Raw genomic sequence first — 16,711 nt, 5'->3', positions numbered from 1 at the left:
AACCACTGCTAAAGAAAAATATTTGTGCAAAAGATTTTTCACTCACAATCTTATAAATCCTTCCAATGAATAAAGACAATGTTGATTTTTATCCATATTTAAATACCATTTCGGTATAGACATATGCTTGTGTCTGATATGTTTTATCTTTGTTTGTCATATATCTCAATAAAATCCTTCAATTGAATAAAGACAACATTGAGTTTATCCATATTCATAGTATGAAAGTACCTTGTTATTATTATCTGTCCCAGACCAATCCCTCTCATCTCAATAGGTCCTAACTTCCCTGTTTATCGGTTCAATCTGGATTTGTCTAATGAGGCACTTGTCCTATATGGCTGTGTGTGTGTGTGTGTGTGTGTGTGTGTGTGTGTGTGTGTGTGTGTGTGTGTGTGTGTGTGTGTGTGTGTGTGTGTGTGTGTGTGTGTGTGTGTGTGTGTGTGTGTGTGTGCTGACGTAGAGGTGGGCTGGCAGAGAGTTAAGTGGAGTAGTCTGAGTGCCATCAAGATAAGGCAAACATCAGAAGTCCTGAAGACAGTAGATTGCTCAGTCTGAGTACTGATGCCTATATACATGAGTGTCTTGTGTCAGATGATATCTCAGCGGATCCTCACAGCGTCAGCTCACATGTTCATTCATTCATTCGTTCAACAGAAAGCACCAGCAGAAAAGTTGTAAAGTGGTTTCATGAATGAGGTGTCACGACATCGCTTGGCACTCTCCAGCATCATTTGATTTTTCGTCAGATTTGGACGATCTGAAGCTGATCGCTGGAAAGCTGTGCGCGTATTGCACGGATCTTCTCCTCAGGCAGAATAGTTGTTGTGAGAGAGTTTTGCAGAAGAGCAGCAGCAGCATGGATTACTTTTTATTTCGACTCTTCTGTACTTTGGCTTTGGCGTCGCTTTTAGTTCAAAGGTAAGGACTTTCTCAGTTGTTTCGAGTAAAATTGAAACGATTGTATTAGCTTCAGCGCGTGGATATCTATGTCTATTTACTGTAAACGTTATTTGCTCACAAACTTAGGCTACACTAAATAAATTGCCATGATATTATGTTCTTACGTGCTTCATAAAACTTTCAAAACAAGAAGTTTTGCACATCCTTTTTTCGTTTTGTTTCTAACATCTTTGAGAAAAGTTTAATTTTACTCCTTTATAATGTAACTAAAGTAGCCTACTTGTCATAAAGTGCTGAGGTGGGCTATTTGGTTCACTTTTGATTGATAGATTTAAATATTTTGCTAATAAAAAAAATCTTAATTTAATATCAGTTATACAGTAGTTTATTTGCAGTTTAGTTACTTTGGATAATTTAGTATAATATATGTATAATATAATAGTGTATAAATAATGTAGAATATAGTATACTGTACTGGTAATTTGCATTGTGTTAGTTTATACACTAAGTTAAGTTTCACATAACTTTTATTTAATGTACTGTTGTTGCATCTGATATTTTGACAAGTGATCTCAAATCAACCTCCTTTGATGCCATATTTTGCATAGTATCTATTTCCAGCACATGGTGTATTTTGTATTAGTCATGAGGTCCACAGTGGCTCAATGTCACTCTAATGTGTGACACAGCAGTTTTGTATTGTGTTGGATCTTTTTATATTATAAACACGTACTCAATGTAAAAAAACTCATAAACAGAGTATTTATTATTTATTACCTCTTTAAGGATCTTTTTGTGCAGATGTGGATACTTGATAAGGTTTCGTTCTCTCTTCTAGGGCAGATTCAAATGAAATCCTGGGACTAAGGATCCCCTTTGACCCCATTCTCAATGCCAACACGGTGTGTTTGACCCTGCCCGGCCTGACAAAGAAACAGCTGGACGTGTGTATGAGACATCCAGATGTGACGGCCTCTGCCATACAAGGCATTCAGATCGCCATCCATGAGTGCCAGCATCAGTTCAGAGGACACCGCTGGAACTGCTCAAGTCTGGAGACCAGGAACAAGATCCCATATGAGAGTATTGTCTTCAGCAGGGGTAAGCAACAAAATAAACCTAAACTATGTGGAACTTCTTCAGTTTGTAAACATTTCGGGAGATGTTTTTGGAAAATCTGGTTTGGTCTGTGCTTTTCTTGGGGCCATGGTGTAAAATACAACAGAATTTTAAATTAATGTTGGTATTCAAACTTAAGTAATTGCATCTAAACTGGTTTGGTAAGCTTAAAACTGCCCCATGTTGGTAAATAAATCCACGTTTGTACATTGCTAACACACATAAATGTGTTATAGTAGGAAAACTATATCAGTCATAGGCATATATCACTTAAAAAGTGAATGTAAATATCCTGCAAGGGGGGCTTCCCTGGCCAGCTAATGCTTTTACTTTGTGCAAGTGCTGTGAATTTGCTTTCAGCATTTTCCCAACCCTCAGTGGCAAAAGCATAAACCTGTTTAGTTAGTTTCTATAACCCAAAGTGACAGTTTCCTTCAATCTTTAATTCATTTTCCCACTTCCTCCACCATCAGCGCAGCCGGGCGTGCCTCTCACTTTAAATTATTTGTTAGATTGATTTGTTCCAGGTCTTTCATTGGCTTGGAAGGAAATCTAAAACAGCATTTCCATGTCCGTGTCTTCTGGCTGCGCCTAAGTGCCGTTTGCCCCCCATAGAATCATGAGAGGATTGCACGAACAAAAAAGCAGCACCGGCTGGTGTCGTGTGTGTGTGTGTGTGTGTGTGTGTGTGTGTGTGTGTGTGTGTGTGTGTGTTTCAGCATTCAGATCTCCTCTGTGTGAGTGTGTATGTCACTGTGGGTGGGTGGGTTAATAGGTGTGAGCTCCTGTGTATTTTGAAATGATCAATTGAACATCATTCAGCTATCTCAGATCTTTGCTCCGAGCCCCAAGGGCAGCTCTGCCATCAGCAAGCATTTTTGGAAAACACAGCGAATTCCTGACACTGACTGTTTCACACCTGATTTAAGTCTTAAAGGCTCATTAGTCATTTGTAATCGCCAAAGATGGACAAAACAGGACATGGAGGTGAGGCGAGGCTGCATGCACAGGCCTACAAGCCCCAATCTGCATTAAACACGCTTTTTAAGTGGTAGACATGGGGTCATGGCCGGTTTAAAACTTGTTCCAACTTGGAAATTTCTGTTTCTCTTGAAGGATAATTTACAATAAACCAAAGGTCTTTAGTGGTCACGCAAATGCATATGAATGCAGATAGTCAATAATGCAGAAATAATAAACTTAAAAAAAGTTGTTGGGAGGTTGACACATACAGTAATCTGTGTCTTCTAGAGTTTCTTTCAGATCTTTGACATTAACCAGACTGATTAAGTCTTGTTTTCCATTGTTTTAAATTATTTACATAAAAATTTAAAAAATGTGTGAATGTAGCCTATATTATAAAATGTATACATATTGTTTATATGTCTGTCTGTGTGTGTGTGTGTGTGTGTGTGTGTGTGTGTGTGTGCGTGCGTGCGTGCGTGCGTGCATGCGTGCGTGCGTGTGTGTGTGTGTGCGTCAAACACATATTTATATACGTATATATGCATTTATATTATGTGTATATGTAGGCTACATTTACACAGACGCACACAGACGCACACACACACACACACAGACGCACACACACACACACACACACACACACACACACACACACACACACACACACACACACACACACACACACACACACACACACACACACACACACACACACAGAGAGAGAGAGAGAGAGAGAGAGAAATATATATATTGAAATATATAAATTGAATAATATATATACACATAGCCTACATATTATGTAAACAAACTTTGATGTTAGATGCAATTAATCGTGATTAATTGATTTGACTGTACTAATATATATATATATATATATATATATATATATATATATACATACAGTATGTGTGTGTGTATATATGTATAAAAGTGCGTCTAAATATATAATTTATATTATTTTAGATCAGTAACCAGACTTTTTTTGAGACTTAACGGTAAAAACAGGAATTTTATATGTATACTTAAGAGAGTCTTTTTCATACTGAAGAAGTGCCCTTTGATTTTAGCAAGCAGAAGGAACTATAAACTATTTAGCCTTTAGTGGGCTCTTTCATGTTTCTGAGCATGGCCTTCTTTAATTCCCCATCTGTCCCTGAAAGTGATTCAGGAGAGTCTGCTTTTATGAGACCTCCGTTTATTATTGTTTAAAACCATTAGTGTTCAACAAGCCTATAGCGCACGCAGGCACCTCTGGTGAAGCATCTTCTTTACTCTGGAAACCCTGGAAAGAGAGAAAAAAAAACATTGTAATTCAATATTCTTATACAAGGACAACAAAATAAAGTGCTACTGCTACATGTGGCTCTCATGTGTTCGAACGTATTTGCTGAGGAATTTCTGAAATCTTGTCAGAAAGCATTAAAGTCTGCCACACTTTAGTTCCATTAAAAAGCGTGGTGGATGAGAGCTGAAATCCAGATGAGCGGCATGTGATTAGTGCAGATCAAACGGCTGCTAACGGTAGCCAGGTTAATTGTAGCCACGTTTTTGATGTCTGTGCTTAGCCACACTAACCAGAGCCCTCCGCACCTTTTCCATTGCTCCTGCATGTGCATGCCTTGGATACTTGCACTGCGTTCACTAGATTTGTTGTGCTTTGTCCTGTGAGGTCTTTCGGTTGCTTGTTGTGTGGAGGAATATACTGGTACTGCTGTCAAGCATCAGGCCGATAGCGATCTCCTCCCCAAAGCACAGAGAGAACAAATCCACAGGGGCAAAGTAGATGATGGACAACATTTGAGTGAGGCTTGCCTGAATAATCCCTTGTATTGTCTCTTTGGCAGGTTTCAGAGAAAGCGCATTTGCATACGCTATTGCGGCGGCCGGTGTGGTGCACGCTGTGTCCAACGCCTGCGCCATGGGCAAACTGAAAGCCTGCGGCTGCGATGAGAAACGTAGGGGGGACGAGGAGGCGTTCAGGGTCAAACTCAACCGTCTGCAGCTTGAGGCCATCAACCGGGGTAAAGGAATGGTGCACGGCGTGATGGAACACTTTCCCGCCGATGCTCTCGGTCCCCAGGACTCCTGGGAATGGGGCGGCTGCAGCCCCAACGTGGAGTTCGGTGAACGCTTCTCCAAGGAGTTCTTGGACTCCCGTGAGACGTACAGAGACATTCACTCCAGGATGAGACTTCATAACAACAGAGTTGGCAGGCAGGTGAGAGACGGCGTTATGTTGGCTGTGTGTGATGTGTGACACTAAGTCTGAATGAATCAGCAGTGTTGGATTGCAAAGGGGATCGACTTACGCTCCCTTTTAAGGTGCGTTAAAACGCTGTGTTCAAAGATGAGCGCTTCTTTTCTACCGAGATACTATAACCGTGTCAGATGTACTAAAGCAGACAATAGCGGTTGAGTTCCTCCTTTTGATGTACCTAGAAGCTACAGATTTTCTCCGAGCGGCAGTTAAACATGAAGGGACGCTCATGTTGCAGCTGTGCTCTTGAAAGCTTCATCCCTGTCCGTTTTGCCAAGCGTAACATTTTTTGTTTGTGCGTTCCCTGCCTCGTGTGATCGTTGCTTTTTCAAAAAAGCGAGGCCCTGGCATTGAGAGAGGTTTGTTGAACTTTTTGCCTGGGCTCCTGCCTGTGCGTAAACGTAAGAGCTGGTGCCCCGTCTATGCTCAATTTGGTGCACTCATGAATCTTTTCCGATCTCCACGCAAGTGTCCACCCCCCGAACCACCTACCAACTGCAAAACACTTAAATGAGCAATAACTCCACTCGAGCAAAAGCAAACATGTGCTTCTCTGAAACGTGTTATCTTTGGATTTGGGAATGTTTAAAAGGCATTTAAGCTTTATCAAAATATGCCTTCCCTGGTGTTGCCTTTGATCAGTGAGTCCCTCCTGGTGGCATTGTGTGATGTAAGGGATCGAGGTGTTGTCTTTTTGCCTGCGTTGGACTAATTAGATAATAAGAGGTAGATTAGCGGCACTGTAGCACAGTTAAGTTAAAAGCACTGGGAGGAATAACAGGACATGTAATAGGTGAAGAACTGATGGGATGGGACCTTTCTGAGTCTTTACGTACTACTTTAGTTTTATAATGAAAACAAGTCGACACCTCTATTGCAAAAATGTCACTTATTTGAATCCATAAACATTTATTTCATGCAGCTTGTAGTACAGAGCACAAGTCATCAAAAATATGTAATAACACAAATTTAATTATGCAGTGACTAAAAATGTTAAACATATAAAAAAAAATCTTACATTTTAGATTCACTCTTTGCTTTGATGACAGCTTTACACACTCTATATTTGACCAACCAGCTTTATGAGGAGCATCCCGAGATGTCTTTCCATCTTGAAGGATGTTATCAGGACACTTGTTAACTGCTTTCCCCTCACTCTCAGTCCAAGTCATCCATCTCAAATACTTTTCTTTATTTTTTTTGTTCTGTAAAGACAATCATATAATTGTCTACAAAACTAGTTTTAGTCATTTAAGAATAAGCATATAGATCACAATTTCTTTAAATGTAGTAAGATGTGTTCAAAACTTTTCACTGGTACTACAGTATATCCTTATTTATTATGATCACTCAAGCAGTTGTTGCCCAGTTGTTCATAAATGTTAGACCCTAGTTCCTAAATTATTTAATAGATCTGGAAAGGGTATCCTAACCTAGTTAAGAGTTGCAAGACAAAATGTTTTGGAATTATATGATTACAGTGAAATTTGGGAGTGGAATACATGAGCCATTTATTGTAGATCCATATCCCCCCCCCCCCCCCCCCCATTTAATGAATACTTTATTAAAAGTCATTATTTTTGAGGTGCAGTAATTCACTTTTTTTAAGTTCCCAGCCAGCATCTGCATTTTTTGATTATGTCCGGATTGTATTCAGAACGATGATTAGAACATAGATGGAGTAGATCGAGTCCATCAACAGTACCATACCTCTTCCTGGGTCAACATTTCATTCAGTAATTTGTGGCAATAAGCAATGCTATCTCTAGTTTCTGCTTCTTCTTCATCTTTGTTTTGATTAGGAGATGACGTACTCTTTCAGAAGATGCGTAATAATGCCCCATTCCACAGTAAAACCTGGTTTGCCGGAAAGTTCTGTCAATGGCGGGGAAGCATTGTGTCGTAATAAATGACTGAAAATGTTTTCAGTGGTGGGGAAAGAGTTAATAAGCATTTGAAAAAGATGTATTAGCTACATGTTTTCAAAGAGTTATCACTACAACAGTGCAACAATTAACAGATCTGGTGGAAAAAGGGCACATGTGCTGTGTGGACAGCTTGGGTTATACAGTTCTTCCACCACTTCTGTTAGTTGTTTTATTGTTGCATTGATATAAATTCCTCAAAGAAGCTCATAAATGTATAATTTAATGTGGCTGTCAGGTGCATTGACAGTTTGCTTGCTTGTGCCTGTGCTCTAAATGTTTATTCCCATAACACCCGGTTATGCATGACTTACATTTTACTGATTATTTTGTAATTGTCTCTATAAATTCAAATCATGATGAGTTACTCCATTTTGCAAAATAGCTTGGTCTAACAACAAGCGAATCACTGGTAGATTTCAGACTTGACTTGAGTCACCTACTCTAAGACACTATGTTTTTGGCTGGATAAAATATCAGTTATTACTATATTGATCACCAAAATACAATTTATTGAATTAAATATTGCATGCTTGGTGTGATGCCCTACTGTCACATTACTCTTGCAGGCCCACTGTTGGCTGATTAAGTGGTTGAAGCCATTGGCCTTGCTTTCAGAACACCTGTCATTTTAGTCAGTTTTTAAGAATTAGACTTTGCTTAAACTTATTTTCAACTTTACTATTAAAAAAACAGGTCCTGCTTTTGGATGAGAAGTGTTTGTACTGCTACACTTATAAGTGGCTTTTTTTCTACTCTTACAAGGGGCGTTTTCATAGTTCCTATAACTTTTGGTGGAAGTGGGGGCTTTTTGGCGTATTCACATTGCAGGAACTGGGAATGATTTTAGTTATAGGAATGCCTTTTGGGTTACTAAATGAGCTACTTCAGAGTTGGGTCTAAACCATCACAATAGGATCTACCAGTGACATGAGTAAGTGTAGGTTGATTGGCCTAACTTCACGAACATGGGAAAAAACGATAAGACATAAACATATAGAAAGCTAATCGTGGCGGTGTGTTCTTTTCTCAGCTTCAATGATATGATGAACTGGAAGTTGTTGTAAGAGAAGTTGGCCAAGTGGGTCTCTGAGCTGGTGGTGCGAGTGGAGGCGGGGCTAATTAGCATTTTAATGGATCCACATATACTAAATGAAGGAAGTTTTTTTACAGGAAAAATAGTCTAGAAAATAGTTGAAATAGTGTATGACATTTTGGTGATCAAAGATGAGTTTTAAGCGATACATTATTGACTACAGAGGGACTTAAAGATCTTCATTATTGCTTGTAACTCCAATATTGTCCAACTTAGTTTGGTGTTGCAATAAACAGCAGATCATCAGCAGTGCGTTCTAGTTGTGGGAGGCAAGATATCATCATGAATTAATCTGCTATCACTCTTTATCAGAACGGTACAGAACTGAAGTGTAAATGACCATGATAAGCTCTGATGGGCCATCACTGGCAGGTTCACACAGACAGAGTTGCAGATTGTTCATTGTTTGCTGCTTCCTCTTCTCCAATTTGTCTCTGTATCGTTCCATCAGTTTTCTGGTTCCCTTGATTATTTAGACAAAACATACTTGGTCAGTCCTAAATAAAGTATCAGATACACTATTAATAAAGGTTCCAAATGGTTTTTTTTGCAACGATCCCATAAAGAAGAACAATTGTCTCTTCGCCCATACCTTTCAGTAAACCGTTCTCAAAAGAACCATTTTTGTCTTAGTGTGAAGAACACTTCTAAAGAATTTAAATAAATAAATAAATCAAAAGAATCTTTTTCCCAAGAAAAAATAATGAATGTTAAAGTTTACTCATGGAACCATAAATGGCAAAAAAAAAGAACCTTGTGTGTTTGCCATCTAAAATACTTCTGATAATGCTCATGTCCAATTTTGTGTCTCGCTCTATACACTTTGACACATTGTTCTAGAGACTTTCTAGAGAATTTGGTATATTTCTAGTGTAGAGTCTTTGTTATTGATGAATTCTGTCACAGTGTCATGATTTATTGTTGTAATTATCATGATCATTGTAGACTTCATTGGCAAAAGCCACCCATTTGAAGAGGTCTCAAGAGCTCAAGAGACGACACTTCAAAGGATCTATATTGTTATCAGTTTCTAAACTGATTAATTGTTATTTACATTGGATGATCTATAAAGGATGCTGGAAGTTCAGGATTTCTGTCTGAGAAGCTCAATTAGGAGGTGTGGTGTTTGATCAAGCTGCCAGCGAGGGTGTGATGTACAGAGAGACGCCATTGTTTAGGAATATTTCTTCTGCTTCTGCCAGTAAGTCCATTTGGCAACCAAATCTGATTGTCAGGGGGGGAAAAAAGAAAAGAAAATTTGCTGCTACCGAAATATGTTACTGTTGGCAGGTTTTCTTGAGTCAGTGTCAGCAAGATGAGAAAGAAAATCCTTCATCTTCCAACTTTAATTAAACTAATTGTCTTGATAAAAGATATGCGATCTCAAAATTCATAGTTCATGAAAAAAAAAATCTGCCTAGCCCATTGTCTTTGGCAATTGGATCCCATAATTTTGGGAGATGGATGATGTGACGTAGGGGTCCCGGGTAGGTGGGGACATGCTCTGTATCAGCTTTTTTATTTGCAAGGTTTGCGACCCAACGTTCGCTCACCTCCCCACCTCCCTCCCCGGGAAAGGTAGTCGCTTGTCGAGGAATGTAGTGACTTTACTGGGATGTACATGTCGCCTCATGCCCACCCTCTGGTTCTCACGACGTTCAGTCTTGTTAAAAGCTCTAATTAGTGGCTGCTGGCTATTTGGAAACAGATGTTTAAAGCTAGCAAAAGATTTTAGACATCAAACACAGCGGGAAGTAGAAAGACATTCGCCCTTCCTTCCCCAAATACAACTTTTAAACAGTCTGTCACTGGCCAGGGCAACAAAGAGAGAGAGAGAGAAAAAAAAGGAAACTGCATGAAGAGAATCAATTTAATTGTATTGTTTTAGTATTTGCCATTCACCACTTCTGGCAACATCATATGGACCGGCGGGGCAAAAAGAACAGGGCATGTTTTTATGTTTGCAGTAGTAGCCGATTACATGGCAACGTCTAGTGGGGTTGTAAATTATTTTTTGCATGTTTTCATTGGAGCTCCTTCCACTCAATGAAGACCGGTTGGAAAGCCAGGCAACGTTTCTACTTTTAGAGCAAGGCAAGCAAAGGGCAGGAGTCGGTACAGAAACACAGTTTATAAGAACAATGTTTTGACCTAGAAGTATTAGTGACATTTCCTCTACATTTCTTTGCTATATACACCACACATGATTTAAATGTAAACACGTTTAATTGACGAAATACATCACAGTCTGGTCACGCATCTATCCGAGACTTTAATGAAGATGTGTGTCGGGACGTTGAGGTTTTTGGTGGAACGCCTTCTCTAAAACATCAAAGGAACCGAGCAATTCTCATTCAGCAATTCATCAAGAGCCATTAGATGGAGGATCATGTTGTCAGGCACCCTGTCATCATTTTGTCCTCCTAGACCTTTAGTGGACTCTCCAGCTTATACCTAACAGTGTCTTACAGCGACTGCAGTGCCCTGAACAGCAAAGTGCTCCACAAATAATCACCTCTGTCTGTGGTGATGCTTTTTGGACTGGCATGCAAATATTTTAGACATCAATGTTCTTGTTGTGTAGTGTTAAAGACATCATGAAATGAAAGCTGACCCAATTTACAATTTAATGTCAACATTTGATTTTCCTTCACATTCTCACTATTCAGAAAACAATTACAAGAAATGACATTTAATTTAAAGAAATCAATAATGCAGTTTCATTTGTTTTATTTTCTCTACAGATTTTCCTGTGGTCACCCATACATGGGGTGCTTGTTGCATTGCTCCACAAACTGTGCTGTTCTCTGTACATTTCTTCTACATCTGGATTTCAAAATCCTTTATACGTTACATAGATGTTTTTGTTCACAGATCAACTTTATCTGGAATAGTTTTACAATAAATTGAAGGAATATGAACATGCCATGTGGAAACTCTTTATTAGAAATCAAGACAGGCATGTCGGCATATGGCAATTCTGGAATTGCACTAAAGCATTTTTATCAGTGGCATACTGAAAAGAGTCATTATTCTCACTTAATGTTTTTTTTTTTTTTTTTTTTTTTTTTTTTTAAATAATTACATTTACAAATAAAAGCCATGTCCCAGTTACACTTAATCTCTTCACATGTTCCTGGTTAAATAGACATTACATTACACCAAAAAACTAAAGTTTTTGTATTTTTACATTAACAATGTAACAATTAATTTTAAAGTTTAAAGTATAAATCTCATCAAATCATTGCCTCCTCTCACATGACTTTCCCTCAATCATTACCCCCCTCTAAACCCACCGCATGCTTTAGGGGGGTCTGTTCAAAATTCAATGGGAAATCTTTAATGGAAAATTATATTGTAATTGTAAACTAGTTTTCTTTAAAATTATAAATTTTTCTTAAATACTAATCTAATAACTTTCTCCACTCGTTATATGATTTCTTAAAAGACTCCATGCAGAGAAAAGTAATTTTAACCAATAATAGTACATATCAGCATAACATCACCCCCAAACAAATCCGGATGGATAAAATAGTCCCACTCAGAAATATTGCACATCCGGAAAGCTAAATGTGTTGCAAATGCTTTTTCAGTTGTTTTTAATAGTATTCTTGAAGGACTTCACTTAGTATCATTATTTGATTGATTGCTTTATTGATTGATTTATTGATTGACTAATTATTATTTTTTTAATATTAGTTTTATGTTGTTGGTTTAGTGTGAAGGGGAAAGCGTCTGACTTGAGGGGATGTACATTTACAACTGTTTTGCTGTATACTGCCTGTGGTCCAAATGTGCTACCAATGTGTTTTACTTGATCTCAGTCTGGTGCCAGTTTATGGGCGAGCCTGTCTCACTTTTTCTTCAATTAAAGTGGCCCAGATGTGGCTCTCAATTTGCTCTGCACCAATGAAATTACAGCGCACCCTTCAAAACATCCACATCCACAGCATGTCGGAAAAGAAAATGTGCAAATTTATAGGCCCTAATATGTTTTGCTTGCAGAGCCATTTATAGTGGCTTCTGCTGTGTTACTGTAGCTTTTGGAGCAGCACATGTTGCTGTACACATCAAATGCTGATGAATAACTGCAACACTTCTTCCACTGCACTTCTGCTCTTGCCAAAGACATGTCAGACCGAAAGATTAGCTTTTTTCAAGGATGGAATATGCCTTTAGGTTTGTTAGGTGCTGACACTAGATTTGGATTTTTTAGATTTCCAGAACATCCCGCGATTGCATGCGGTTGCACTGTAAATGTATGTTCCTTGGCTTAAAAAGTGCTGTATGTATCCCTATATAAGTTGTAGGATACACTGAATAAAATAAACCTGCCGTTAAAGCCCATTGTTTCACGAGTCTCATTCAGAGTCCAACAGATTATTGACAGGCTTCGCTTTAAGGATGTTAATCTGTTCATGGCAGACAGAGGAATGAGCTACTCTTCATCGGTAGCTCCTTGGGCTAGACAGCCTGCCAGGCTTCAGTCAGACGCTCCACCTCTCCACACACCCGATAGATTATCCTGTTGTCACTTAAGCAGGGCGGCAGCTTCCAAGAGCACTTCCTGTCTCTTCCTCGCTTCCTCCACCGCTACGCCACTCCTGCCCTTAGGTGCCTAGTCCAGGCCAACGGGGAAGAAGAGCAATCAGACTCTGCGATCTTCCATCTCTTCCCTGTAGCTCCCTCATCATGGGCCGCACATGGCAAGAGCAGGCAGGTCCACTTACTAAACTGCTGGAGGTGAGACATTTAAATTTCCGTCAGGTCCTCGGGCACTCAAAGCGAAAGGATTTGAATATCTTTATTTGTCTGTACCCACATTGCATCGGCCCTCAGGGGACTGATTTGGCTTCCTTTTGGAAGGCTGCAGGCTCTCGAAACTATCCCGACCATGAAAATACTGGTGCCGGAAAGGGTTAATTCTTGTTTTCCCATCACTAAGGGTTAATTTGAGGACCACTGAGATGTTTACCTATAGAGATCAGCCTGAATCTATGTTGAGGGAAAACAGTTTTGTAGTACCTGGTTTGCCATTGTGGGTGTATTGTTGTGATTGATGGTTGTTATCTTTGGCCTCAATAAGGTTATATCTGTTTCATATCTGTCTCTCCACTGTGTGTGCCCATTCATATAAAACCGACCTACTCTATTTGCATGCACACCTATGGTGGCGAAGAGCTTGAAATAGAAACCACTGGCATGCAAACCGCATAGCCTGGAGAATTCACAATCTTCAGGGATTGGAGATGTCTGCTTTTGACAACTGCTGAAACCGACCTGTGACTTGAGGTGAACGGCAACAGTTGTTCTTAAAAAAAAAAACTGTTTTAGCAGACTGCGGCCCTGGAGGATTGTACATTTTGAGTCATCTCAAAAACTGAAATAAATTCTACATATACTGTATATACGCCACTTCATAGGAGGGGAAAGACAGAAGAAAAAACACAAACCGGCTGAGTGACATGAAATAGCACAGCTTCATCTTGTACAGTGAAACCTAATCCGTTGAGTTTTGACAGACAAAACTCGACTTATCTCTAAAGATGTTCAAACTGTGTTTTGTCCCGTGCTGAGCGCTATAGGAAGCCTGAGACAGTGTGAAATGTGGGATTGCTAAGCCTTAATGTTTGTGCTTGTGTTGTTGATATGGGTGGATGCTGAGGCATCTGTCAGTAGTGAGGGTGGCCCCTCTTCCTCTTGGTAATTGGATCTAAAAGTTTATAGCCGGGGATGACAGACGAGTGCATTGTTGAGAGAATGGGAGGTCTGAACTTGTGAATAGGGCATCCTCATCTCCAACCAGTCTCTGACATGTCATGTAGTGGAACTCATTACCACACAGAAATGTTCATATACCAGACTGAATAAATCTGTTAATAACATATTTTTTTGCTCAAAAATGCATAAAATACAACTCTTACAGTACATACTGTACAATGACTTGAATACACTTCCTCTATAGCCCTTTTTACGCCTGGTAATAAGATGTGTTTTGGTCGATCGGATCACAAGTGGACCATGCTAAATACAGCTGTAAACGGGGTCTAAAACAATACGAGCTTGTCCACTTTTGACCACTTCCAGAGGTAGTTGAAATCACATTCGTTCGCACAGCACATGAAAAAAAAAGACAAATACATTTACCTGCCCATAGACCCTCCCCTCAAAGAAATCAGGACAGTTGAAAGTGGACAAAAAAGATGGATTAAAACACCAGGTGTAAACGGGTATGTGTCTCCCTCTTCCACTTGTGATCCGATAAACCAAAACACATCGTAATACCAGGTGTAAACAGGTAATGTTTTTAATTTCTGAATTAAAATTTCTTTCGATATTTTTTGGAGTGGGATAAAATCAAAAACATCAGGGTGGTAAAACTTTCCTGATTTTATGAATAAAAGTTTAAAACCTTTTTGACCTTTTTTTTTTTTTAAATATTGTCCATTAGCAACGGCTCCCTGTTATGAAAAGCAAAATAAATATAAAACAATAAAAAATAATTGTCCTTAGTGTAGACCCTCTTATATGTAATTGACCCACCTATTCATATATCTTTAGTATAATTTTCCAGTCATCACAAATCAGTGATTCATCTAATAAGTTTTCTCTTATATTGCAGCTTTACGCATAGCATTGCAAGGTCTAGATTGCCAGCTATGGTCCAGATGTGCTGTGGTTTCCAGATATTAACTCTTCCTCTTCTGTTTTGCTTGTGTGCAGGTTGTGGTGGACCACATGAGGAGGAAATGCAAATGCCACGGTACATCAGGAAGCTGTCAGCTGAAGACCTGCTGGCAGGTGACTCCAGAGTTCAGAACGGTGGGCTCGCTGCTGAAAGAACGCTTCAACATCGCCGCGCTAATCAAAGCCCACAACAGAAACACGGGACAGGTGGAGCACGCCCACCCCACCCACCGGCGAAGAGCCAACGTGAACGATCTGGTCTACTTTGAGAAGTCTCCGGATTTCTGCGAGAGGGACCTCGGCTCGGACTCTGCCGGGACGCAGGGCCGGATCTGTAACAAGACCAGCCAGGGCATGGACAACTGTGAGAGCCTGTGCTGTGGACGGGGACACAACATCTTACAGCAGACTCGCAGCGAGCGCTGCAATTGCAAGTTCCACTGGTGCTGTTACGTGGTGTGCGAGGAGTGCAGGATAACAGAGTGGGTCAGCGTCTGCAAATGAAATGAGCGCTCATCTACTAAATGTACAAAAAAAGACATTAAACATAGGGAAAGACTAAGAAATCCCTCCCTTTTGCAATGGACTGCCATTTCCATGACTCCAATGGAAAGCACAAAAAGCGGACTGAGATGAGTTGTGTGCTAGAGAAGTGTGCACATGTTTGCACACTGCATGGGTCCAAGCACAAGATTTCAGACTGATTTTTTGGACTTGCACTGCATATAATTTCCGAAAGTATTTTTAATTTAAAATAAATTACGAATATGAATATATTGTGGAGTATATTGCCAACAGAGCACTCATCGACACGGCGTTGTGTTCGTTTTAGTTTGGTTTTTTAAAGAAATCAGTGGCGCGTAGTCCTGTAATATAGCACCAAGCAGCCGCATGGGATTCCGGTACTTAAAGAAGAGAAATATATGTACAGTATATGTATACATACTGTATATATATATACACACACACACTCCTTAGCAAAAAGTGGTATTTTAGTGGTATTTTAATCATTTTAATCACAAATCACTGGTCAGGAAATTATCACATCATTTCAGCAAGAACTGCACAAATACCGTAGATAAAGTAACTTAGAACAGAGTAGCCTTCCCCAACTTGCAGAACGCTTCTTACAGGAAGAAGAGTCAGTGTTGTTCCACTCAATGTTAATGGCTTCAAACTGTTCATGAGTAACTGGAAAATGAATCCCAGTTCATTTGAGTTTAATGTGAGACCAAGTATTCACAATAGGTTTCAAATCTGGACTCTGAGCAGGCCAAAAAAAACATAAGCCTGTTGGACTTTTTCTCAAGCCACTTCTTTGCAGTGTGGGCAAGAGCATTGTCTTGTTGAAAAATAACACCTGATCATTCCTCTAACAACTTTTCATTTGTGGGAAATACGCCATTCTGCAATATTTTCCTGTACTCCAAAGCATTAAATGACTTTTCACTGTGAAGTAGCTCATCAATCCCAGCAGCTAAAAAGGCTTCCCACACAATGACATCTTCCAAAAAACTTCATTCTGTCTTTGATGTTTTTCAGAGACATGAAATGGCTTTTTAAGTAGTGCATTTACTTAAATTTAGCTAATTTCCTGACCAATAATTTGTGGTTGAGACAATTATAAAACTTAACGTTTAGCCATTTTGGGCTTGGCTTTTTTTTCTACCTTTCTTTCATTTTTGCCCAGAAGTGTGTGTGTGTGTGTATATATATATATATATATATATATATATATATATATATATATATATATAT

At 39.3% G+C, this 16,711-nt stretch overlaps 1 protein-coding gene across 1 annotated transcript; it reads left to right on the top strand.

The window, feature by feature from the left end:
* The first annotated feature begins 421 nt into the window (after positions 1–421).
* wnt10a (wingless-type MMTV integration site family, member 10a) lies at positions 422–15,723 on the top strand. The gene is made up of 4 exons (XM_079618867.1): positions 422–921; positions 1,742–2,004; positions 4,833–5,206; positions 14,990–15,723. Exons 1-4 carry the CDS (start codon positions 695–697, stop codon positions 15,455–15,457), a joined length of 1,332 nt encoding a protein of 443 aa, XP_079474993.1. The 5' UTR covers positions 422–694; the 3' UTR covers positions 15,458–15,723.
* Positions 15,724–16,711: the final 988 nt, after the last annotated feature.

This window comes from Phoxinus phoxinus (genome assembly GCF_949152265.1).
Source record: "Phoxinus phoxinus genome assembly, chromosome: 7".
In the NCBI taxonomy this organism is placed as follows: Eukaryota; Metazoa; Chordata; class Actinopteri; order Cypriniformes; family Leuciscidae; genus Phoxinus; species Phoxinus phoxinus.
Note: the sequence above shows the minus strand (reverse complement) of the source record. Positions and strands in the feature narration are given on the sequence as shown.

Excerpts from the sequence above, each read along its gene's own strand:
- wnt10a (XM_079618867.1), top strand. The coding sequence starts at position 695 with ATGAGGTGTCACGACATCGCTTGGCACTCTCCAGCATCATTTGATTTT. Across the intron at positions 922-1,741 it reads GCGTCGCTTTTAGTTCAAAG|GGCAGATTCAAATGAAATCC; the intron begins GTAAGGACTTTC and ends TCTCTCTTCTAG. Across the intron at positions 2,005-4,832 it reads GAGTATTGTCTTCAGCAGGG|GTTTCAGAGAAAGCGCATTT; the intron begins GTAAGCAACAAA and ends TCTCTTTGGCAG.